The sequence below is a fragment of the Chenopodium album genome, chromosome 21, assembly GCF_948465745.1.
Source record: "Chenopodium album chromosome 21, dcCheAlbu1.1, whole genome shotgun sequence".
Classification (NCBI taxonomy): Eukaryota; Viridiplantae; Streptophyta; class Magnoliopsida; order Caryophyllales; family Amaranthaceae; genus Chenopodium; species Chenopodium album.
The window spans coordinates 20,884,718-20,911,544 of NC_137854.1; the positions used below are offsets into that span (position 1 = coordinate 20,884,718).

The 26,827-nt window shown below is 34.9% G+C and overlaps 1 protein-coding gene and 1 long non-coding RNA gene across 2 annotated transcripts; one reads left to right on the forward strand and one right to left on the reverse strand.

Annotated features, from left to right (window-relative positions):
• Nucleotides 1–2,807: 2,807 nt before the first annotated feature.
• LOC145601990 (ribosomal RNA-processing protein 8-like) lies at nt 2,808–22,918 on the forward strand. The gene is made up of 9 exons (XM_081658097.1): nt 2,808–3,149; nt 3,250–3,311; nt 9,907–9,958; nt 19,286–19,400; nt 19,529–19,623; nt 21,687–21,793; nt 21,893–22,007; nt 22,161–22,205; nt 22,363–22,918. The coding sequence occupies exons 1-9, from the start codon at nt 2,952–2,954 to the stop codon at nt 22,432–22,434; spliced, it is 861 nt and encodes a 286-aa protein (XP_081514223.1). The 5' UTR covers nt 2,808–2,951; the 3' UTR covers nt 22,435–22,918.
• A 2,138-nt stretch (nt 22,919–25,056) lies between these two features.
• On the reverse strand, nt 25,057–26,039 carry LOC145602492 (uncharacterized). The gene is made up of 2 exons (XR_014104561.1): nt 25,735–26,039; nt 25,057–25,332 (listed from the first exon to the last, which is right to left on the reverse strand). It is a non-coding gene; the product is annotated as an uncharacterized LOC145602492 (long non-coding RNA).
• Nucleotides 26,040–26,827: the final 788 nt, after the last annotated feature.

Sequence of the window (26,827 nt, forward strand, 5' to 3'; positions counted from 1 at the left end):
AAGAGTACATCCCCCACTGCTTGTTGCACTCGCATTATCATAAAATCTTTTACTAAACTTCCCTAGTGCTTTCATAAGCTGATCTAGGACAAACTCACACCAGTTATACTCAGATGCATTGTTCGCAACACAAACACCATGAAGGAATGACTTCTTCAAACGATGGCATGTCGATGAGCACAACACATTCAGAGCATACATTAGGAACACCTTCTTAAACTCACTTTCCTCAGCCAAAGGACCCTCCAGATACTCAATCAAATACCTCTCGTACCGCATGGATGTACAGTGCTATATGTATCATACAATCTATCCTCCACCTCTTTGTGCACTACCTTATCTAGAACAGCGTGTGGACCATATGGTAGACCCAGTACCCAACACACTTGAACTGGGTCCAACGGTAAAAGTTTACCATCCACAGTCATCAAACATCTACGACTCACATCAACTCTAGTACACAACCTGAATGCCAACGTCCGTGGAAGTCCCTTACCAACACAATAAAACAAACCACCAAACCCCATTTCCTTAACTAACCGAATCTTCTTCTCGTCAAACTTCCCTAACACCCTTCCCATTGTCTCCACAGGACAGTTCACATTCATTGCCTACAAGGATACAAGGAACAATTATCCTTAAACATTAATAAGTCTATTAAATATGGCACAAAAATAGCACTCAAAGAGGTTAAATATCCATAGCATTAAAGTTATACCTTCTTATGCCTCCTAAAAGAAGCAATAACAGTTCCTGACTCCTTCACCCTGCCTCCAACTGTTTTGGAATTATCCTGCAAAATAAAAAAGGTAAGAATTACAGCAATCACTCAAATAATTATTTAAACTAATATTACATAAGCTAAGAGCAATACACCACTCACTACACTCCAATTAACAAATGGCAACAAACCAAAATTATTCTAAAAAATGGCAACAAACCACTCACCATACCTATGGATCAATTTTACGTTTCCTAGCCTTTGCTTTGCGTTCAGCCTTTTTCACCTACAATACCCAAACTTACTTAACATTACCACAATGGCCCATTATCACAAAATAACCTTTAATAAAACAAATATCATAGTACATTTCATTACCTCTTCCTCACTATTGTAGCATTGGCTAACATCTCTACTACTAACGGCAGTATATGGTTCGTATACACTTTCAGTTGCAGCAGCATAAGTAGAGTCTGATTTAGACAATGATTGAGACTCTCCAGAAAAAGAATCATCGAACTCATCATAAAATCTTTCAACGGGTGTTTTGCTTCTTTTACGATCTCCTTTCCATTTACCACCGCATCCTTTATCATTCCGTCCTTTAGCATTACCATTACCAACTCCCTTTTTCACAGATTTACCTAAACAACAACAAATTACACAACAATCACCACCACATACATCATCCTTTATTGAAGTACTAAACAAATCAATCAGATCATCCTTTATTCAAGGAATAAACTATCTCGAGGGAATAAACTCAAATGCCACAAGTATGCATTGCCACAGCACATAAAATTCAATAAAATGAAGAATATATTATCATAGTAACATTGCAATCAACACACACTTCGGAAACAGGAGTAATCAGTAATAATGGATTTCCCACTAATATACACAACAAGCACATTGTATGTTTCAACTTCAAGGGTTAGACTAGTTCAATAAAACTATTTTATGAAGAATATATCAGAGTAACATTGCAATCAAGACACTGTACTGAAACTGCAATCAGTAATTCCCAAAATTTCATAATCACACTTTCTTAAATCAAAGTGCCACCTATTTGCTAAAATCTTTTGGCAACAATTTCAAAATTATGCAATCATATATGTCTAATGTCTGCAAATTATGTAGTCCATTAATAGAATCAGAGAGTATCTCCAAATAATAATTGAAAGACAAGTCAAGGTACCTTACATGCAGTAGCTTACCAATTGAAAATCAGGCAACCTATTTATTCCTATTGACTTCAAACACAACACCCTTACACATCAAACTATCCATGTGTGTATCCACACCAGTTATACCAGAATATATACCAAAATTCACATGAATTCCCACTAATATATACCAAACTAAACTTCATGGAAAACTCACATGCAAGCGCAATCAGTAATTCAGTAGACTAATAAGTATACACTAGCTCAAGAATAAAACTCCAATGCCACATGCATGCATTGACAAACCACAAATTCACAGCAATATTGCATTAAGAACATCCCATTCGCACTTATCTATCCCATTCGTACTTATCTATACCGAAATTCTTGGATAACTCTAACAAATCGCTACCAAAATAAAAAACAATCACATAAAAGCCAAATTATTAGGGTTAATTTCGCAGTACAAGCTTAATCCACCACAATCATATCGCAAAACTCCTAACCTAAACCCTAAATTAAGAAATCGATAATTCACTCACCTCTGCTCTTCATTGGAAAGTGTAAGTCTTTCTCGCTGCAAAATCGGGCAAAAATTGGGCAAAATTCGAGGAGAACACACAACTCAAACGAAGCTTCAATGTGATGAACACAAAGCGGGAACAACAGAAGAGCACCAAACTTGAAACGGGCTGAGAAGATTCGAACGGGTAGCTCAACAATTTATATCTGTATTTACATACGTAGAAAGTATCTGCATACTTTATCTTAAATTTTATACGGTAGTGAATTACCAATATTGCCCCCGTGCTTGGACAAAGAGGCGTAGTACCGTGTTGGGCTGAGACTTACTCGTTAGAGTGCATGTTTAATTAAAAAACATATTTAATTTGACCTCTTTTCCTCACATTCCCAATTAATTCACTCCTTCTTCCTTCTCCTTCGCGGCTGCTCTTTTGTCCTCCCCACCGCCGGAAAAGAAGCTCCGTCTGGTCGCCGCCGTTTCCTCCGAAAGAAATTTCGTCTTCCTTCCTCCTCACCTACGGCCAGCAATCAATTTCGTAATGGCGACAGAGGGAGATACCAGAAAACGTAAGAGAAGAGGTGGAAAGGGTAGAGCCCGCAACAAATCTCACAAAGATAACACAATTACCTCTTCTTCTGTAACCACTTCCACTTCTCATTCTAAACAAATTATCCCAAATAAAACCTCTATTTCATCTCGCTCTAATCCTATTAAATCCTCTAATTTTCTTGACAAGGTATTATTTTCTTTCTTGCTTTCACCCCTTTTCATTCTAGTTTTATTTCGTAGAATTTTCAATTAATAATTTTTGTTTTTTGTATTTTGGGATTGTATAGATGAAGGCAAGGTTATCAGGTGGACATTTCAGGATGCTCAACGAAAAGCTCTACACTTGCACGTAAAATTCTTAATTGCTTTTTATTTTTGTTTCATTTTATGCATGATAATTCCTGAAATTTGATGTGTATTAGCGCAAAATTTTGTTTAGTGTTGTTGTTAAACTGGCTCCTACTTAAATTGATTTACTGTTCTTAAAAAAAAAATATATAATGATTTACTTACTCCCTTTGTTTCCAAATAAAAGTCTCATGTACCCTTCGCACTAACTTTTAGGGGAAGATTTTTTCCCTAAAAATTGTTGAATTGTAAATTAATTCCCTATTTGCGATGGTTTAAAAACTTATTCCCACAATGTTGTCCACGTAGGTTTGGTAGATTTTTTTTTGTTTTTTTTGGCAAAGATTCGCTAACGGTGATAGCGGTTCCATACTTATAAAACCACTAATGTCGTTAGCGGTTCTTGTATTAGGTTCTTGTATTAGAAAACTTCACAAGTTAAAACTTAATATAAGAACCGCTAACCGTTAGCGGTTTTATAATAACTATAGAACCGCTATCACCGTTAGCGGTTCTTTGCAAAAAAAAAAAAAAAGAAAAGAAAACCAAGCCTTCTACCAATCGTACGTGGACAATATTGTGGGAATAAGTTTTTAAGCTGACGCAAATCGGGAATTAATTTACAATTCAATAATTTTTATTGAAATCGTTCAAATTTTAGGAGGGGTGATAAATAGGATTCTGGAGTTGGGTTGATTAAAGGCAAATAGAAAAGATACTACTAATATAGTTTGGTTGTTTAAAAATGAAAAACAAAAGAAAGTAATGGAGTTTGGTTGAATAAAAGTGGATAAATTACTTGTAATGTATGAAGGTAGTAGTAAGGGAAGTGTAGGGGGGATATAGGCAGCACTAGGATGTGAGAAGCCGAGGTACTGAATTTATAAATTCATCTTGTTGGGTTATAATGGTATTGGGACAAGGTTTTGGGTGATCACCTAGTTCGTAACATATGATAAAGGTAATGGGTGGATATTAAGGTGCTTCATTTCTTGTCTTTTTTGTTGTCCTTTGCTTTGTATTGTAAACTGAGTTTTGTGAAGGAACATGGAACTGTTGAAACAAGGTTCTTGTATAGTGCACTTGTGTGAGATTTTATGCAAATGTATATCTTTATTACATGGTGATGAGCAATTAGTTATGGAATTTTTGAGAGCTATTACCTCATGCACTCACTATAAAGTATAGCATCAGTTTTGATAGTTAAAGGGTTTGAGCCTTTAAGGTGGTCCGAAAGCATGCAATTCTAACCCATACTAATAAAGATGGGTAAAGTGGCAGATTGCATAATCAATGAGTGTAAAATTAAATGTTAATGGATAAGATTAGTCACTATGTTATTCCGTCATGGCAAATTTTCCCCATACTAATACAAACTGAAACTGATCTTGGTACTGGTGCGGAATATAGGCAGGGTACGAAAGATTTTGCTCAATTATGACTCTCCATACTGACCTAAATTAGAGTAAGGAAGGGAGATCTTGCACGAATCAGTCTTTAAGGATTATTAAAATGGTCAGAGCTCTGATAATCTTCTTCAATGCATGTGTTTGCGCATCTTTCTCCTGTCTTTGTGCAGCTGGTGGAGTACATTCTCTACCCTCACCTACAAATTATCGACACGGAAGATCCGGCCTATATCCGAGCTAGATCCAAGTGTTTGTATCCATAGCTCATCCTTGATTTATCTTTTCGACACAGAACATTAAAAGAAAGAGTGATGCAAGGAGGGGGGAACAATTAAAGAATAGTTTTGATCTTATGTATTAACCTTAGTTCTGTTAAATGGGAAATTTGGGGGGGGGGGGGGGGGGGGGGGAGGGTGAGAGGTGAAATTTACCTTTTTTTCTTAATAGAATGGGGCGTTTGCTAACAGTATAAATCTCATCACATTGAAGAGATTTTTTCCCCCTATAACGAGTGCTCCGCTATGGCGGAGGTGGATACTAAGCTTTTCAATTGCGTGCAACTTATTTACTTTTGTTATTTCATCTTGGTGTGGGTAAGGGAAGGGGTACAACATAATATGTACTATGTGAAAGAATTTAAAAATCATGCGATACTTTGACAATTTGACTTTGGCAGTACTTCCCATTTTCCAACTCTCATTATCTTATTTATTTATTTATATTCTCCCCTGTTTCGATTTATTTATTTATTTTTTATTTTTTTTTTCTTATCTTAAATTTGAAATATTTTGAAAATTTGAGTAAGATTGAAGATATGTTTACTTTAGATTATCTCCGTTTTTTTCTTCATGTCCTCGTGCATGCTTTCAAATTAGGACAAAGCTCTTGTATTCTTGAAATTTTAACTTTGTATCCATACTTTTATCCGACACTTGTACAGTTGTACTCAAGTCTGAGTAACATAGGGTATAGCTAATAGAAGTGGTCTTTGTTTGGGCCTTATGTTGGGCCATAATAATAATCTCTCTTATTTGTGGGTTGGTAACTTGAGGCTGCAAGCTGCCTACAACTTTGGAGTCCAAATTTAATCAAGTTATGTATAGAACACTGTATTTTATTTTGGAAAAAAGTTTTCTATTTTTTATAAATGTGATTTAATATTCAGAATAAATACTTTTAAGGTTTAAATATAGAATATTTTTATTGATATTGTATCCTTGTATAGGACAATGTCCCCATCCATAATGTTTAAAAATGCCAAATGGGATCTACACTTATATTCAATTCTCATGCCCATGTCCATGTAACATGGAGGAATTATAATACATTGTTATGCATTAGGTATAGGGAATAATTAATATTGGAGGTGCAACATAATTAGTTTAGCTTGGGGAGAAAGCAAGGGAGTTAGCTCTTTAACTAAAAGAGATCAGTTAGAGGGTAAGCATGGAAAAAACATGTCAGAGTTCAATTACTTTTGTTTGTTACTCCCTTTTGTTTTAAAATAAATGTTTCATTGCCAACCTAGAAATTTGACCAATAATATCTAACAAGTACCCATATGACTATGTTTAATCTTATGTAAATTGCACAAACATGGGTCAAAGTTGTGTAGCAGATTATTGCAAAAGTCAACCAGGGCTTATATTTTGAAACAGAGGTGTGGTTTGGGAGAGAACAGGCCTCTTGAAAGCTTGCCTTATTATAATTCTCATTTCATAACCCAAACTGCAGCATCCAACCAAACACCTATCCCAACCACCCACCTTTTGATACTCATCTAGATCAGATTCATTTTTTATGAACCTGGTATCCACTTCGCAACATCACAACAAGATAAATAATGTGGAGCTGCAACTCAATCTGCTTTGTATATTTCAAGATACGGGTCATTGATCTTCATTGCCATGGACTCATGAAGAGTTGATTACCATCTGCCTTTAGGAAAAGGTGGAAGTTTGGTCTGCTGTTAGTGTTAAGCATTGGGAATAGTAAAAGGATAAAATTGGAAGTGCAACAAAAATACTTTAGCTTCAAGGAAAAGCAGTTGATGTAGCTCTATAAATAAAAGAATCAGAGTGGAAAAAAATACTAAGAGTTTAATTGCTTTAGTTAGTCTTGGGAGAAAACAAGCCTCTTGAAAGCTTGCACTTTCGTTTTATTTCCTGTAACTAATCTCATTTTGTAAATCAAATTCATCTTCTTCCTTTAGTTCTTTTTGTCCATAACCCAACTCATTACATAAACGAGCTTTGGTTTTCTTGTGGGTATACTTCTATTCTTTTCTTTTCTTTCTTCTTTAGGTACTAGAAGCCATCTCATTCATAGCTTTTTTGGTAGAGCACTTGCCTATGTTTCTCCTAAAACCACCCACGTGGTCATAGTTATTAGTTATGGCTGACAAACTTGCTTTCTTGCTGGGTCCTATGAATTTGTTTTAAAATTATTAATTGGATTTTCCTTAAAATGGATCATCTCCTTTCATAGTTGAACTAAGGCACACTTATTGATTGTGGTAAAAAAAAATCATAAAATTATTTAAAGCTCTATTCAATATGAGGTCAAATTCGTTAATTTTGAGTTTTTATTTACAAAGGGTCTTAAATTTGTCACTTGTGAGGGTTACTGGGCCTAAGGGGGTCCAACGGAGAGGGAGAAATTGAGCTCAAACTAGGGCTTAGTGTTTGTGGGTTATGGAGGAAAATTAACGAATTAAAAGAGGAACGGTGATTAGGGTAAAGGTGATTTGAATTTTATTTTCGTAGGTGCAATTGTGGTATTGTGTTTGGTTAGAAATTAAATAATCTGTCATTGATTTTGGTTGAGAATGTCAACTTTTTTTCCCATTTTTCTCAGGCGGAGGGGAAAGTTGATGGTGCTGATGTGTGATATGACTGTATGAGATCTTTAATGTTTTTCTTTATTTTTTCATTCATTTATATTTATTTTATTCTTTAAGATTCTTATATTTTGATTTGAGGGTGAATTGAAGACAGGTTGAGAGGAAAGGAAAGTTAGGTTGGAACTTAAAATTGTAAGCTTGTTATATTTTCTTTTTCTGTCTTCGTAAATTTTTAAGGCTCCATCATCATTCATTAACCTTGGTTGCAATTCTAGTTTAATGTGTATGGACCTTGGGTAGGATCTCTTGACCTTTTGAGTTAAAATCCTGATATCAAGATTAGATTAAAGGTATTTTGGACAACAAAAAGGAACGATATATGGACATCGCTGGATTAGCGGAGTAATGAAGCTATGATGTATCGCCGGTGCCGGTACTTATAACTTAGGAGCATTGGTGCCTTTGTGCATCACTGTTTTCTGGTGATGTATGTCTGGAACTGTATCACAGTTTTTCATGAATAGCTCTAATTTGTTGCTTGGCTGTTCTTAGTGTTGTTTCCTTCACCATGGGTGTGCAGTAGTGCATCCGGCATCACCATTCTAGCAAAAGACTAATTTTTCTTTGGTCCCTTTTGGCTTCAAAGAGTCTGAACCTATACCATTGTTTGAAAAAACTACTACTCTTCAAACACTTATTAAAGCCTTTGAGGACCAAATCCAAATCATGCAAGGAACGCCATAAGAGAGAAATTAACCTAAAATCAAGCTATTAATACCTTGAATGCCGCTGTGAGAGTATCAAGGGAATCAACATCAATGTGAAACTAGAGGGATCTAGCTTCTGCATCAATAAAGCTATTAAGTCATAATAGGACTTATCTGTTATAACCATAAAATAGTAAGGGATTTAATACCATGTCAATGACTATTGACTAGTCCTTTATGTATACTGTTAGTCAAGAGGATGCAAATCACAGCCTGGATGATTGTAAATCGCAATTATGGGTTATGTCAATGACTAGTCGTATATGTATGCCAATGATTGTAAATCGCAATTATGGGTTATGCCAATGATTGTAAATCACAATCAAGAGCATGCAACTTAGTGTTTGCTAATAAGGTTGTAAAATGGATGACATAATTTATGATAGCATATGTATGGATGTTGATGTTTTAATCTATTATTATTTTGTTTAGATGGTTTCAATTGATAGACACATGTATAGTTGTATTCTTTCTTCCTTTTTCATTTTTCGTTCTATATATTTCCTGTTTTCACTCTGATTGAGGGGCATCATATACCTGAGATTTGAATGGCCCTTGGCTAAAAAATATGTGTTGTTCACATAGCAACATAATGAATATATTTATTTTGTGAATGTAGCAATCTCATGTCTGTGGCATGGTACACAATTAGAGCATCTGTGGTCTGGAAATTAAAATAGCCGAAACTAGAAGGTGGCAGTATGTAATGTTATTTGTCGTGATAGAACAAGTTCAGTGAGGCTGGGGAGGCACATTTTTTCCAGACTCCTGAGGTTGATTAGTGTGTACTTTGGGGACTTCATATTATGTGATTTATTTAGTTTTATAGACATTATGGTACCCTACTTCTCTTTCTGGGAATCCTTCATATTTTGGTACTTGTAGGTAGTCTTGTGATCTTAAGGCTATTTGATCTGCTGTAGTCCCAGAAAATAAGGTACCTGTAATATATATATATATATATATATATATATATATATATATATATATATATATTGAAAAAAGATCTAGGGACTTATTGTAGAGTATCACTAATTTGTTTTAATTTAAAGGTTAACAAAAAAAAAAAAGAAAAACAATAGGAAACCCTTCTCACGAGGGGAGTTCCTAATGCATCTAAAGAAGGAATAGGAATTAACCTAGATACAAGAAATATTATCCATATTATCTCTAACTGAATGACCATCAATTAATTAGTCCAATAAAATTGTATGAGAATTGTTGATACTTGCATAGTTTCCTTTCTCTTCGCTTAATGTTTCCCTTTGCTGCGTCTCTTCTATTAGGATTGTGGATGACAGATATCAGCCGCTTCATAGTTTGCTGGAGGTGTTAAATGTTCATCTTTAAGATTCTTTGAAATTCATGAATTACTGGACCCACCCCTAGAATAGAGTGAAATTATGATTTTGAGTTTGGAATTGTTTGACAGTTGAATTTTGTTTTGTTATAATCTTTTACTTGGGGGCTTTTGAGGGCAAAATTGGGTATAGAATGTTATAAACTTTTTATTGATGTATTGTTAGCCATTTTATTTTGCTAAATTGATATCACATGTATCCTTCTTTTGTTTTGCAGTGGAAATGAAGCTCTGAATTTTTTCAAGGAGGACCCTTCTCTGTTCAATATGGTGAGTTTCTACTTTTATGGTTACTATATCCAAGTTGTATGACTTATCCTGGATATATTATTGACAAAATGAGTAGAATTGGGGAATGTGCGTTAAACAGTACATATGTATATGATGTAATGGATATTAAGTCATCTAGTACTTGGAAGTTTTGGATGACTTTTAATTACTAATTTGTAAGTGCACTCTAGAATCTAGTCTTCTTGGTGGCTGTGGCAGCCACCTATTGGAGTAGCTAAGCTATTATATGCTTATCTAAATCCTAGATTCCTTATTGCATAATTGTTCACTTGCCATTCTCGCGAGCCCTACCATCTAGTAATTTTTGAAAATTATCTTCCCTTTAATAAATGTGTCCAGTGGTTAAAAGTTCTTTCACACAATGTTCGTGCTGGATTTTGTACTTATGATTCTGTTTTGAAATAATATGTCTCATGCTACAGATTCTTTGTAAACAATGACGGATACAGGGGTGCATATCCTCATTCCAGAAAACAAAATATTGATCAAAGAGACTGATTATCATATAAAATTGATCTCATAGGTTTTGTCATAGAGTCAGCATTAATAGTCTTTGCTGCACTCTTCTACAAAGGAAATGAAAAGAGACTGGCAATGGTTAGAACTGTTTTCTTTAGTTATATAAGTACGCTTCTGCCAGAATGAGTTGTTTACTTTAATATTTGTTTTAAAGTTTTTTTTTTCTTTTATTTATTTTTAATTTTTTTATCCTAAACACTTGTGGATTATATTAACTCTTGTAAAAATGGGTCCTTATTTTTACTTTTTAAGTATGAGAGAGAAAGTTGTTTATAAACAAAAGTATCATTATATATTCTTATGTGGACCATGTGGTGGGGTAAGTAGTGATAAAAGTGGATAGTTTCTTTACCATAAAAGGAATAAAGCAAAGTGGGAAGATAAAACAGAAACATATCGAAACGGAAAGTAGGAAGATAAAAACAGAAACATATTGGTATGGTGAAATGTGTCAAAGATAAGAACCAAATGGTCCTAGTACAAGAGGAGGATATCAAGGACAGGTGGAAGGGGTACTTCGATGAATTGTTTAATGGAAGTAATGGAGTTGTGACAGGAAATACCTCCGTGGGGGATGAAGAAATCAACATGGAGTATGTGTAGAGGATTGGGAGAGTAGAGGTGGAGATTGCATTGAAGAAGATGAAGCCTAAGAAGGCAGTTTGCCCTTATGGTGTACCAATAGAGGTGTGGATTTGTTTGGGTAAGATTGGTATTGATTGGTTAACAGATCTTTTCAACTAGATATGGAGGGCCACAAGGATCCCGCAAGATTGGAGGTAAAGCACCTTGGTCCCAGTTTATAAAAACAAAGGAGATGCTCAAGATTGTTCTAACTATCGAGGGATCATGCTTATGAGCCAAACTATGAAATTGTGGGAAACAGTGATTGAACATAGGTTGAGGGCATGCACAAGCATTTCATACAACCAATTTGGTTTTACAAGCAGACAATGTCATAGATTAACCAAAGAAGAAGCTGTTCGATCAAGTCGATCAGGCACTCACCATCCAATCCTCCAATCCATTTTCATTGTTCAATGCTTGGGAGATCTACTATGGAAGCAATCCATTTGATAGGACAAATGATGGAGTTTGGAGTTTTATAGGGTAAAGAAGAAGGATCTTCATATGGTGTTTATTGATTTAGAGAAGGCATATGACAAGGTGCCAAAAAAGATGTACTTTGGTGTGCAATAAGAAAGGTATTCCACGAAGGTATGTGGACTTGGTGAAGGATATGTATCGGGATGTGTTAACAATTGTGAGGACATGTGGGGGTTGACAAAAGATTTTCAAATTACAATCGGATTGCATCAAGGGTCTGCATCAAGCCATTTTCTTTTTGCAACGGTTTTAGATGAAGTAACTAGACCAATTCAAGATGAGGATCCATGGTGTATGTTGTTCGCGGATGATATCGTATTGGTGGATGAAGCTAAGGATGGGGTTAATGCCAAGTTGGAGCAATGGAGGCAAAGTTTGGAATCTAGAGGGTTTAAGCTAAGTCGGAGTAAGACTGAATATTTGGTTTGCCAATTTGGTACTCAGAGTGGGACAAGCAATGAAGTGGTGAGTTTAATTGGAAAGGATTTGACCATGAGTGAATGTTGTAAGTATCTTAAGTCGGTCATCCAGAATAATGGTGACATTGATCAAGACGTGGCCCACAAGATTAAGTCGGGGTGGCTTAAATGGAGAGCGGCCACGGGATTGTTATGTGACCGAAGAATTCCTTTACAGTTGAAGGGAAAATTCTATAGGATTGCCATAAGACCGGTGTTGCTCTATGGTAGACAATGTTGGGCTTCTAAAAAGGAGCACATTAAAAAGATGGAGGTTACGGAAATGCGCATGTTAAGATGGATGTGAGGAACACTCTAAGAGATAGAATCAGAAATGAGGTTATTCGCAAGAAAGTAGGTGTGAAAGGCATTGCAGATAAACTAAGAGAACTAAGAGAAAATTGCCTTGCGCTGGTTTAAGCATGTAAGAAGAGAACCCGAGGGGTGCACCGGTCCGAAGAGTGGAAGAGTGGGATCATAGAGGGCTTAAACGAGAGAGAGGGAGACCGAAAATGACTTGGTTGGAAGGAGTTAGGAAGGATATGAGGCATATGGATTTGCACGAGGATGAAACATTGGACCGTAAGAGATGGAGGAAGAAGATTTATGTCGATGACTACACGAAATAATCAAATTTGGTTCATGTCAGCTTACCCCACTTATGGGATTAAGGCTTTGATTGATTGATTGATTGAGGGAGTAAATTTTTTCTTGTCCTCTTCATTTTAATATTACTATGAAGTACGAAGTATCATTTATATACTTAAACATATAACACTAATATCAAATATTAGTCATTTCAATATTATCTTACATCAATATATATGTCCGTTTCATAATGTTAGTCCCACATAGAATCAATCACATAAAATAAGAAAAGAAAAATATTTGGAATCTAATATCAAATTACAAAATTATTCATAATTAGTTTACCTTATATAAGCTTTTTAATTTTTTTGAAAGTCATAATTGCATAATTCAAGTTTGAGATTCCTTACTTAGATCTATGTCATCAATCCACAACCAATTATTTCCAAAAAAAATTAAGTTAAAAATGTAAGGTAACATATTCAATATGGGTTGATCTTTTTGAAACGCCCAAAATAGTATATGAGACTAACATTATGAAACGGAGGGAGTAATATTTAGGAAAAATTACTTTAAATAAACCAACCTTTGCCCCGTTCTCCCAAAATTAACCAACCTTTGGATTTCAACCTTTTACCCCCTTCTTCCAATATCAAACCCAAATGATTGGTTACCCAAACAACCGGTTATCCATTTCCTTCTCCTTCCTTCCACCTATTGCTATCATCTACCTCCATTACCAGCACCCAAAGCTCCACCTCCATTTTATTTTACCCTTCTTTCTTTTGAAGTCACCACTCATCCCACCACCACCTTCACCAGACCGCCCCAAACAAACACTACTCCCTCAAATATCCACCACCGACCCAACGTACACCACCAAAATCTCCCTTGCTACTCCCTCACGCACCAAACCCGAAATCACCACCTCACAAAACCATAACATCACCCCCATTCCAACACAACAACCCCCCTCACCATCCCGCAAAACATAGCCACGCAGCAGCCGCAATAATTGCACCAAAAAACGTCACCCACCACCAAACCGCCGCAACAATCAGCAACCACCAATCGGAGCAGCCGCCTCAATTGTACACCCAGTTTAGCCTATAGCCTCGTGGAGGGATGAATCTATCCCAATTAGGCTAGAGATTCGTGGTGGCTGGAGGGTTGTTTCGTGGTGGTTGGAGGTATGTAGTGCCCGGAGGTGTTGGTGGCGGTGGATGGAGGTTTGTGGTGGTGCTGGTGGGAAAGTTAAAGGGGAGGTGAAGTGGTAATGGAGGAAGGCTATGGAAGGGAAAGAAGAGAGAAAAAAGGATGGTGGGGACTATGGTGGATTGGTGGTGACTACGTTGGATTCGTGGTGATGGGGGAAGAGAGAGAAAGAAGAAAGCAGGTGGGGGAATGGGGGAAAGAAACCAGTGGGTGGGTTTTTTTTGTTTATTTTCATTTATTTTTTCCAACTCAAATTAAAAAAATAAAAGTAAAAGTTTTAAAAAAACCAATCATGAAGTGTCACGTAGCACATATAATCGGTTGTACCGGATAGGTGACCTGTTGGGTTTGATATGGGAAGAAGGGGGTAAAAGGTTGGTTTATTTTGGGAGAACGGGGCAAAGGATGGTTTATTTAAAGTAATTTTTCCTAATATTTAATGGCTGTCTAATGATTTCTTATATATATAAATAAAAAAGTTTTCGAATCGTTTGGTTCTAAACTTAGTATGTTCCATCAATATAGTTTGCTTTTTTCATTTATTTATTTTTTATTTTTATTTTTATTTATTTAATTTTTTTTCTTCTTCTAATTTCAGTAATATTTAACAGGTATAAATTAGTGTGCCTCTATTTGTATCAATGTATATTAGATTATGGCAATTTATAAAACTAAGTGTGAATGTGTGATTAGTTATACTAGATTAAATTATTAAAAGTACTTTATTTCTAGTGTATATACTTCCTCCGTTTTCTTTTAGATGCAACACACCTTTTAGCACGGTAATTAAGAAAGGTGGGGTTTACATGATAAATAAACTTTAAAATAGGATGAGTGGTTGTTAGGAGTGTAATTTAGTGGGTCTTGTGCTTTAAATAAGGGATATAGTATAGTATTGTGACATTTCCTTTTTAGGGAAGTGTTGCAAGTAAAAGAAAACGGAGGAAGTATATGGTCTTTAGATTAAGCTAACAATTTTATAAAAGTGTAACCTTTTATAAAATTATTGGTTTCATATGTTTGGTTATTTAATTATGAATGACTAGTAAGATAGTGGAAACAATAAATAACTGAAACTCTAGTTTGTTAAGTTTTATTTTAACAAGCCAAATTTATACCCCCATCTCTGTTCCTGATGTAAATCACTGGAATCTATTAGTTGATTTTTACTTGTTTAATGACAAGATAGGTAAGATCAGTGGCGGAGCTACTATTGGTGGGTCACTTGACCCAGCAAAATTAAAAAAGAAAAAGTTAACTTTTTAAAAAAATCTGGCCTTTTGCTCTTTTCACGTGTCACAATTCACGGATTGACGAGCGACGACAACACGTCAACACCAATTCAACACAGTACCTCTTCCTCTCTTTCTCTCTCTTCTAAACCTGCCAATTTTTCTACTCTTTTTCTCTCATAAAGCTCATATCTTTGTGACAATAAAGATGTCTTTGTTCTTGCTGAAAATGGCCAGGTAGTTTCCAAACCCCATTTTATTCTCCTCAAATTTTTACTCATTTTGAAAAATCAACAAGAAATTATGAAATTATAATTTGTAGTTTCTAAACCCCACCAAACGAACAACCAAATCCATACCCACCACCATCCACATAACACCTTTGTTTTTTGCTCTTTTCTTTTTATCTTGGATGTTTTGTAAAACACATAAACACCTTCGTCATGCATCATAATAATTGTTGTCATCGAGAAAGGTAGGTGGTGGTGGTTTCGGCCAATGTAGGTGGTGACGTGATGCCATGTTGGCGGGTTAAGGATGGAGTGTGCGGAGAATAGGAAAAGAAAAATAAAAACACAATCATAAATTGACAAAGCATTAGTTTGATCGTTTGAACAAGTTAAAGAAAAGTGGAGGTTAAATTAAGAACAATGAGAAGCCTACTAAGATATGTACTAGTTGAGAATCAAAGTTTTTAATTTTATATTCTCCATGAGTTATTGCTTTGTTGAATTGATTGTGTTTAAATTAGTTTTTTTTATTATTTAATACATTGGGAGACTTTTTTTTTTTTTTACATATTCACGCATTAATTAATTATTGACTATATGCGGTCGATGGATAAAAGTGACCTAGCACTCATTAAATCTTGGATCCGCCATAAGAACAATCTCTGAGTGGATTCTTTGGTCCATTATCAAGGGTGTATATTCCAAAAATACTTTTTATATGCTTGAGAAATTTCTTGAGTATCCTGCTATAAAGTACTTATCATCGGCCCTTCAAGTTTGCTTAAAGAGATGTTTGTAGCAGACCTCTTTCATATTACAACTATGCAAGACTGATAATGTCTTAAGTCCAAATATTTAGTGGTTGTTTGATTCTCATAGGAAGTGAATTCCCATAAAGTTCGATTTTTATGGGAATTAAATTCCATAATCCAAATTTATTGGAAATTCCTAAAGTTGTTTGGTTATCTATAGGGGAAGTAACTTTCTATAAGAATTTCTACTTACCTTGGGAAATTACGCAAGGAATGTGGGATGTGGAAATTCCTAATAAGTCATACTAACCTCACTTCACCAAGTTTTTAACTTACTGATGTGAATCAAGAGGGGAATTCTTTTGAAGGATCTGATGTACTTTTAGAAGGTCTTAATAACTTTATTATAGGCTGCCCAAACAAGGAAATTAACAAGGAAAGGTTCATTAGATCAATTGAGAAAGAAGGAAGCTTGATCACCAAGGAAGAAGATTTGCAGCAGTCACTTCCGGCGGCGATGATGATGCCCACGTGCCGATCTAGGTCCCACGCGCCGGCTTCCAAGCATCGGAGCCCAGCTACACTTGGGTGTGGCGTGTGTCACCATTGGTGGCGCATGTGATGGTGTTTCGGCGGCGATACAAAATGGATGATTTTTTATACTTAGTTTTTTTCTAGAGTTTTGCTTGCAAGTTTTTACCTTTCACTTGAGAGGGTTTTTCTTGGTTTAAGCACTTAGGATAAGGTTTAATTTCCGTTATTTAGTTGCTATAAACTTCCTAAATATATTAGGAAAGTTTTTTGTTAATTGAGTTTGTTTAGGATTAGTTTTCCTATTCTGATTAGAAGTAGTTTCCTAATCCAATTAGGATTGGTTTCCTATTCTAGTTAGGATACTTGGGGGCAAGGTTAAGGGTTTGTCCTAATCCTTGTAGGGATAGAATTAGCTTATTTTTAGTCTATAAATAAAGGATTTTTTTGACCTTTAGAGTCATAAAAAATCAGATTAATTCAATACAATTGTTTAGCTTTGTTTAAACTTTTCTTTGCTAGTTTTCAATTCAAGGAGTTGTTTTGATGATTAGAACGTGCAATTCTTAGTTCTAGGAGTAGTCTAAGATTTGTTCATCAAAGTATCTAGTTCTGGGAGTAGTCTAGATGATTTGATTAGGCATTGAATCCGTTCTGTCGTTTTCAAGGTCATATCCGGTTACTTTCAATCGTTTTTGATTCGAATTTCTTGTTAAGAACGAAGCTTTATTCTACTTGTGTGATTTTTGATCTTATATTCAGTTAAAGGGCTTTAATCAACATCACTTACCTACCTTGCACTTACTAGGAAGTCCCACTATATTCTGCTGAAATTGCACTCTTATATTGTGAACTTTTGCTTCAGCATCTGAATTATTTTTTTATTTTTTTTTAATTTTTTTTTTGTGTTTGTTTGTTTGGTTTTTATTTTTTTTATTTTATTTTAAAATTTTATTTTTTAATTTTATATATACATACATATATATATGTAGATACATATATATAGATACATATATGTATACATATACATATATGTAGATAAATATATGTAGATATATGTATATATACATATATGTAGATATATGTATATATACATATATACATATATGTATGTACATATATACATATATGTATGTATATATACTACCTCCGTTAACTATTACTTGCAACTTTTATGCTTCCAATTACTTGCAACTTTCCATTTTCTTTTCTTTTTTGGTTAATTTTTTTAAATAAGATTACAAAAATACCCTTACTAATAATGTTAAAAACACACTTAGATAACTTAATTACAACTTATTAAATTAATAATTTCACTTATTTAACATAACTATTCTCGCCCAATTCTAATTTACCCATACTTATTCAATCAAAAATCCAACCCAACAAATCATTCCACCATCAGATTCATCTTCCAATAACTCATTCGAACACCACCTTCAATATCGATGTCGCCGCCGCCATTTCTAACCACCACCTACAACATCGCCGCCTCTAAACACCGCTACAACGTCGCCTCATCCACCTGTTGTTTAGATCTAATGGTTTGAGAGCTGGGTGGTTTGAATTCCGATGGTTTCGGGTTGGGGATTTCTGGTTTCGAGATGAGCGGGGGGTTTAGGGGATGTTTCAAAATGGGCTAGGGCTTTTGTGGTTTTTAGGATGGGTACGGTGGTTTAATTTTTGGTGGTTTTGGTTGAGTGGGAGTTTGATTTCCGGTGGTTTCGGGTTCAGTGGATGGTTTTGGGTTGACTGGGGGCCGTCTTTTTGGTTTCGGGTTGAGTGGGTGGTTTTTGTTTAGGGGGTGCGGTGGTGGTGAGGTTGGAATTAGGGGGTGTCGGCAGATGGTGAGCTTCGATCTGGGGTTTGGCGATGGTGGGTTTGGGTTTGTGAGGGTGTCGTGCTGATGTGGGTATAGGGGATGTCAGCGAAGGGTGGTGGTGGTGGTGGCGGCGGCGATGGCAGGTCTGGGTTTTAGGAGTGAGTCAGTGGGGGTGGACTGGTGGTGGCTTGGGTGGTTATTTAATCACTTTTAATTTTTTCTCTATCATACTTAATCACATACCCTTATATCCCTTAATAACAATTATGAAATTTTGACTTGGGAACCGTGTTCACCCTCAAAGTTGCAAGTAATAATTAACGGAGGTAGTATATATTTTTACATATATAAAAATTTAGATCAAACTGATATAGAATATAGAAAGTGTGAGTAAAGAATTTAGAACATACGTGTAAAAAAAATAAAACATACGCTTTAAAATCTGGAACTTAAAATTAAAAATCTTAGAACATACGTTTTAAAATTTAGAACATATAAGTTAAAATTTTGGAATAAGTTATTTAAAATTTATGACATCAAACTTAACTAATTTATGGTTTAGAACATGTGAATACTAAATTAGAACATTTGATTTAATTTAGAACACCTAAGGAAAAGTTTAGAACATCAAATTTGAAATTTAGAATATACGAGTAAAAAGAGTGTTCTCACATTAGAAAAATTCTCACGAGAGCCTTCCTATATATATATAATGTGTGTGTGCGTGTGCGTGTTGTTGTATCCACTCTGTCATATATTCATAGGAATATGCTGCCAGGAAGTTGTTTGGGTCTGATATAGTCAGTGCCTGATTCCTTGCTTGTTTTGACATTTTCTTAACTTATTTGCCAGTATCATGTAGGATATCAAGAACAAATGTCACATTGGCCTGAGCTGCCAGTAAACGTGATCATCAAATGGCTGAAGGATCATGACCCATCTTTTATTGTGGCTGATTTTGGTTGTGGTGAGGTCTTCTGCGCCCTATTCAAACTAATGCCTATTTTGAAATGATGTCTGGTGTTACTTGAAGTCTCACTTATTGCTTCTCATTATCTCTTTTATACTAATTGTGCTTGATTTTGTCAAATGCAGGGGATGCACGGTTATCAAAGAATGTAAAAAACAAAGTATATTCTATTGATCTTGTTTCCAGTGATCCTTCTGTTATTGCTTGTGACATGTCCAAGGTATGCACCTTTGCAATCCATTATTTCATCCCATTTCATTGACCCAAGTGGATATGGATGTTTCTTGTTTTACTTAGTAGTCATTAGATCCATGATTTAGTGGGATGGTTGTTTGTATATATTTCTTTCAGTAAAACATATATACTGCTGGAAGCTTGGGTTTGAGACTTTGAGTCCACATATTACTTTACCTTAATGATGTCTAAAATTGCCACCTATGTCACCTGGGCCCTTCATCCACCGTAACTCCGTAAGTATCCAAGTCAGATTCTGAACACTAACACAAGTATTAATAGTAGTCACTTGTTTGTAAGATAGATTAGTTTTGAGTCTTAACACTTGGACCTATATTTGTGTTTGGCACTGAGTAAAATAGTGCTTTGGTTGACAAATAAAAACATGGGAAGTAATTTTGTAGGAAATAGATGTATGTGCTCACTTGGTTAACATTAACATGGGAAGTGAGACTTCATAGGAAATTCTAGGGGTGTCAATTATTCGGATAAAAACCGAAATCCAATCCAATCCAAACCGAATTATTAATTCGGATCGGATCCAAACTTTAAATCGGATCGGATCGGATTGAAATTTTTCGAAAATTCGGATTTTCGGATCAGATCGGATTGACCTTGTTTGGATCCAAAAAACCGAATTAACCGAAATATAAAACCACACTTTTACAAATAAGGATACATTATATTAATCATGTAAATTTTTTTTGATAATTACATTAATATAAACTATGAAAAATTATGTTTTTAATATTTGTATTAATCATGAGGAACTATGTATTTAAAACTAGGCTTTTCATAATTGCATTTTTATTTTTATAATCACTTAAGTCCCTAAAAAATTTGCAATGTTTTTAATTCGGATTTTCGGATCGGATCCAAATAACCGAATTTTATTTCGGATTGGATCGGATTGGATTCATGAGAAATTCGGATTGGATTGGATTTAAAAATTAAAAACCGAATTTTATTTCGGATCGGATTGGATTTGGCCTAAATCCAAACCGAAAACCGAATAGACACCCCTAGGAAATTCTGCTTTCCACTAAATGGAGGAATTCACTTGCCTAGCCCCTTAAGGTTAGTGGAAATTCCTTTGGGAATTTGGGAAGTAGAAATTTTTACCATTCAGCCAAAATAATTTTTGGAAATAAACTTTCATGGACATTGAAAGTTCATGGAGTTAATACTTTATTTAACCAAACAAGCACTTATTTTGGGTAACATAATATATGAAATTGATGAGCTAGCTTATGGGTATCTCTTTTGGATTGGAATGTTTGATTAGAGTAAGCTCATACAATTTTCACCAAACCTTTGGGGGATTGATCTAAAGTTGTGATAGTCGAAATACTCTCTCAAGGTTTGTCTTCTTTCCATAGTTTACCCACATTCAATTTATCAAGTTCCTTGTATTTGCTGTCTGTTACATTTTATTTTATTTATTTATTCTCCGTCATCAGGATTTATTTTTTAAAATCTCAAACATAAGAGCATTAGAATTTTATAAACAATATTTTGAAACTTGTAGTAATAAGACATTACTCTTATTGTAATTTGTGGTAAAAGCTATCGTCTTATAAAGTATATGTCATATAGACTGTTTTCTATTTGTACGAGTTCTCCCTTCTTTAGGCTGGATTACCTTGGCTTTAAAAAAAAAAAAAAAAAAGGCTGGATTACCTTGTCAATTACTATACCGCGTGGCCTTTTACATTCACCTGTTCAGTTACAAATAACTTAGAAAAATGTAAGATTCTAGCATCAGCAAAAGTAATTTTGTAGTGTAGAGACTGAGTTGGACTACATTTTTAAGCATGAGCAATTTTTGGAAGTCGGCTCTTGCAGATCAGTTCTAGTTAAAAATATTTGTGAGATATGTTACGGAATCTGCTGTGATTTCAACTTTCCATGTATTTTAGACTTTATTTCATGCTGCACGCTCAAACTTATTGCTGAGATCATGTGCAGTATGCTCTTGTTACTAAACATCATTGATCAAGTGTATTGATATCTCAATGCTGTTTAAGTCATAAAGTTTTGTTCTTGCAGACACCTCTTGAATCATCATCCGTAGATGTCTCTGTATTCTGCCTTTCGCTGATGGGAACTGATTTCCCTAGTTATCTTCAGGAAGCACACCGAGTTCTTAAGCCAAGGCAATATTTTTAGTTTTGTGGTTTACAAGTTATTGATATAAGTGAATGTTTTTTTTTTTTTTTGTGGGTATGTTTCTGATAATATTCTGATGCTTTTAGGGGCTGGCTCTTGATAGCCGAAGTAAAGAGTAGGTTTGATCCAAACACTGGAGGAGCAAATCCCAATAAATTTTCTAAAGCCATATGTGAACTAGGATTTATTACTGAAAAAAAGGTATACGTGCTTTTAATTTCCCCAAAAATGGACAACCACATTGTGTTTCTTTCTTTTGTTTATTCTAGTTATTCTAATAGTATGAATAATGTCTCTTCTGGACTCCTGCTTGCTTTACTGTAAAACTGTCTAATTATGAATTCTTGTTTACAGGATTCCTCAAATAAGATGTTCATCCTGTTTTTCTTCAGGAAAAAGGTATGAATTGCTTTCCTTTCATTTTTCCATATCAGGGTATTAAGATTAAAGGCCCTCGTCATCTTTGTGTTTTTGCATATATGTGGGCCAATCAACCGTTCCTTGTTTTATTATTTGTTTCTTATTTTGAATATGCGTCACTGTACTTTTTGGTCAGGATGAGCAACTGAGAGATGTGAATGAGATTGAATGGCCTGAGCTGAAGCCTTGTCTTTACAAGCGTCGATGAGCATTTGGGAAGAGAACAGTTTTGTTTTTATGGTGGACTAGCATCTTCTTTGATTTAAGAGAATCATGCATCAAACATTTTTATAACCCAGGAGTACTTAGATTAGAGAACATAATTGCATTGGTAAATGGTGATAATGGTGGTATTGCTGATGAAATTCGGAAAACAAGTTTTTTTTGGGAGTTTCAGGTAGGCAATGAAAGTATGGAACTTATTCGTTTAGACTGCTGTCAACTAGAATTGGTGGCTGTAATTTGCTGTTAGCCAGGAAGTCCTAGTTGTCACGAGCAGTCCTTCAAATATGCCATAGCTGTACTGTTCATTGTGCAATTGTTCTTGCCTTCAAACATTATGGGTTGAGAACTGTTGGTTGTACACACCAGATCATTGAACAAGACCATCAAGGTATATTCAAATGTTATTTTATGTATTTTTGGTTGATTACCACTGGCACATATTTTTGGAAAAATATTTTTACTGACTTTTGCTGTGATCGATCAACTTGTTTAATTAGGAAATTAAGTTCAGTTGAGTTTTTTTTTTTTTTTGGACAGATAGTTGAGCTTTGTTGTTGTATTCACGCCTTTTTTTGCATGTTTAAAGGGAATTTATACTTGAAATCACGTTTAATAAGATAATTATTAATTTGATTTTAGGCTAATATGATTTTAATTCAAGTGATCGTCAATAATAGATTTATTTTTGCATTAATAATCAACCAACATAGATTGGAAAGCGCACATGAACATGAGAAAAATAAAGTAGAGGCCTATTTAGGGAGGGTTCAATCTCTTTTAGGTTGGATTCATACCATCATCTCCGAATATTCAATCATGGTTTCAAACCACTATGGAGTTAGCAATTTCTATTATCATGAATTAGGTGTAACTTTCACACCTCGAGAACAGTTTACAAGTTCCTAAAACTTGTTGGCGACTCTTTTGCTCTAACTTCCTTTTCTTTGGATGCCACCATGCTTAAATGCTTGATCACAGTGGGGTTCAAAGTTGGGTGTTTGAAATATTAAATATATAATGTTAATTATGTGAAATTTAAAACACTAATAATAATGGTTGAGATGGTAAGTGTATACCTTTATTTGTTGGAGGTTGCAGATTCAATCAATTAATCAAAGCTTTAATCCCATAAGTGGGATCGGTTAACATGAACCAAATTTGAAATATAACCTTTATTTGTTGGAGGTTCTAGGTTCAAATCTGGATCAAATCATAATTTATTTATTTTGTTAAATGAAGTTGCAAGTTTATGTGTCGCATGAATAGTAACGTGGCGTTGTGACATGGTGTCGTGTACATTGAAGAGTGCCACATGGCACCGTTCCTTTAAAAGGAACGTCTTTTAATATATATTATAGATATAGATTATAGATTATAGATATAGATATAGATTATAGATTATAGATTTAATTCCTAATTAAATACTAAACAATTAACTCATGTTCTAGCTCCCTTAAGGCACATGAGAACTACAAGATTTTTCTTAAAAATGTGCTTTATGATTACTTAATCCAAATAAATTAATTAGGATAAAATCACTTTAATAATCCCAACTTTGGGCGATTTACTTTGAATAATCCTAACTTTTGATTATTATTTATTAATCTCACCTTTGTTGACCGATAACCAGATGAAAAAGTTAAATTTTCTTTTTTTTAAAAAAAAAAAATTACACGTGTCTCATAAAAAAAAAACAAAAAAAAATCCCCTCTTCCCAACCCCCCTACCAGCCCACTCTCCTTACCGAAAACCACCACTCTTCCCCTCCCCACCCCTGATTCTTACCCCTCCATCCTCCAACCCAATTCCGACCCCCACCCTCAATAATTCCCACTACCTCTCTTTCCGGCGAGTTACTTGTCTCTCTCTTTCTCTTACAAGCGGTTGGGTTCGATATTTGAGGAATGGACGGGGGGGGGGGGGTTCGAGTGAAGGAATAGGTTTCAAGGGTTTCGCGAGGGTAAGGGGTGGGAGGGGGTGGTTTAGCGAGGGGGAGAGAATGGGAGGGCGGTGGTTTCGCTATGGTAGGTGTGGGTTATAGGTGGTTTATCAAGGGAAGGGGCAGGTTAAAGATGGTTTCGTGGGTTGGTGAAAGGGAGAAGGCTTTTTTTGGGTGGGCTGGGGAGGGGGTTGTTTTCGATGGAATGGCAGAGGAAGGGAAAGTTTCTAGTTAGGGTGGGGGGAAGGGTGGCGAGTAGGGAGGAGATGGTTTTTTGTTTTTATTTTTCAAATTTTCAATTTTTTTTAACCAATCATGTGATTCCATGGTTGGTGTGGTTTCCTGTAATACCCTGGAAATTTCCTCCTTTTAAAATATTTTTTCTACTCTAAATAAAACTAATTCTAGGAAATTCCTAAAATATTACCGCCACCTTGAGAACGGCTAAGGTTATTTTCAAACACTAGTAGAAAATAGCATTTTCGCACTTGGGATCCCTCAAATAAGCAACGGTTAACCAGTGCCCATATATGGTCATTACCACCAGTTAACCGCTGCCCTTTTTGTCCCAAATTTATTTATTTTTTTGGCTTTTTCACTTGAATTTATCTCCAAACTGTTATCAACAGAACAATAGGAGAACAATAGCAGTATAACATGAGCGCAGAAGCAAACAATGAAATATAATCATAATATACATTAATCACATATATATTCATCATTAAATTGTTATTGTACAATAATCAACCAAAGCGTGGATAAAGGAGGAGAGTTTCGATAGGCCAATGACAGCCAGTGTAAAACTTTGTCACATCCTATGACATAAATTGTTACTGTAAAATTATAAAATAAAAAAAAAAATAAAAAAAAAAACCCATTAAAATCAATATTCCAAAATCAACATGTTGAATCCTTCTTCTATGTGGAGTCATAAACTAATACCTACATCAATTAAAACACCAAAATTAATACAATAAACTTAAAAAACCTCCATTAAAGCCCTTCAAATCAAGAATCTCAAAATAATAATAAAAAATAAATAAAAACTAAAACCCATAAAATCAACAAAATAAATCCAGGAAATTCATGAAAATTCCAAAATCAATTAAACTCGGAAACCTAGAAAAATCAATCAAAACCAGCAATTTAAAAATCAATTAAACCCAGAAAACCCAGAAAATTTCAAAATCAATTAAACCCGGCAATTCCAAAATCTATTTAACCCAGAAACCCAGAAAATTTCAAAATCAATGAAACCCAGCAATTTCGAACAATATTACAACAATTAAACCCAAAAAAAAATCAAGGCATTTAACATGAATAAATAAACCCAGAAACCCTAACCTCGAATAATTAAACCCGAAAACCCCAAAACATAAAAGCATGGTTCGAATAAATAACAGCGGCGGCGACGTTGGTAGTTGATGCTTGCATGAAAAATGATGCGCGGCTGATGCGTGGTTGTTGAGAAGAGGAAGAAGAAAGGGATGAGAAATGAATGAAAGAGAAAGACAAAAGGATGACAGAATAAGAGAAAGAGGATGACAGAACGAGAAAAAGAGGATGAGATGAAAGGACGAAAGAGAAAGAGAAAGGGAACAGAGAACGAAAGCGAAAGAGGTGAGAAATGAATGAAAGAGAGAGCGGGGGATGAGAGAGAAAGAAGCTAGGGTAAATGGTTTTATATAACATGATCAAGGCGATTTTTATTTTTAGAATTCCTGCCGGTTCAAACCAGTGCCATTTCACTAATTTGATAATTTTTTTGGTTTGAACACTAACTCCCGCCTAACTATTTTTGCCACTGGTTTTTAAGGACCAATGCTAATGACTCGGTGCCAAAATGAGTTTTTCTAATAGTGAAAGTCACACATCGGAAGTCTAAAACTAAAATCCAACTGTTCAAATTAAAAAATGAGTTCAGAACCTCCAAACATAAGTAATTTAAAACACTTATAAGTTAGAACCAATATAAACATGGCCCTTGTTAAAAACCAACTTAAAAGTAAAGCATAACAATGTTAGTCCATGAATTATAATTTTATTTTTTTTATTGACAAAATGAATTGTAATCAACAATTCAAAATATAAAACTAACAAAGCATAACAAATAACTCTCTGCACTCATTCCCGGCCCTTCATGCTTCAAAAACCTGACACTTTCTCTTTATATCAACCCTTCTACTTACCATATAAATGGGTCATAGTCGGGTCAAACCAAAGGAAAGCCAAACTCAAACACAAAAGTACGGATCAACAAAAACATTAATATGAATATCTTAGCAATAAATAATTAAAACATGTTTGTTATACAATCCACAAGTCAACTTATCTTTGCCTCATACTAATAATGTTAATTATTAAATAATAGTTTTTGGTATATGCATCAAACGGGGTTTCTCCCTTAAAAATAGCCCATTTAAATATTTAGCTTCCA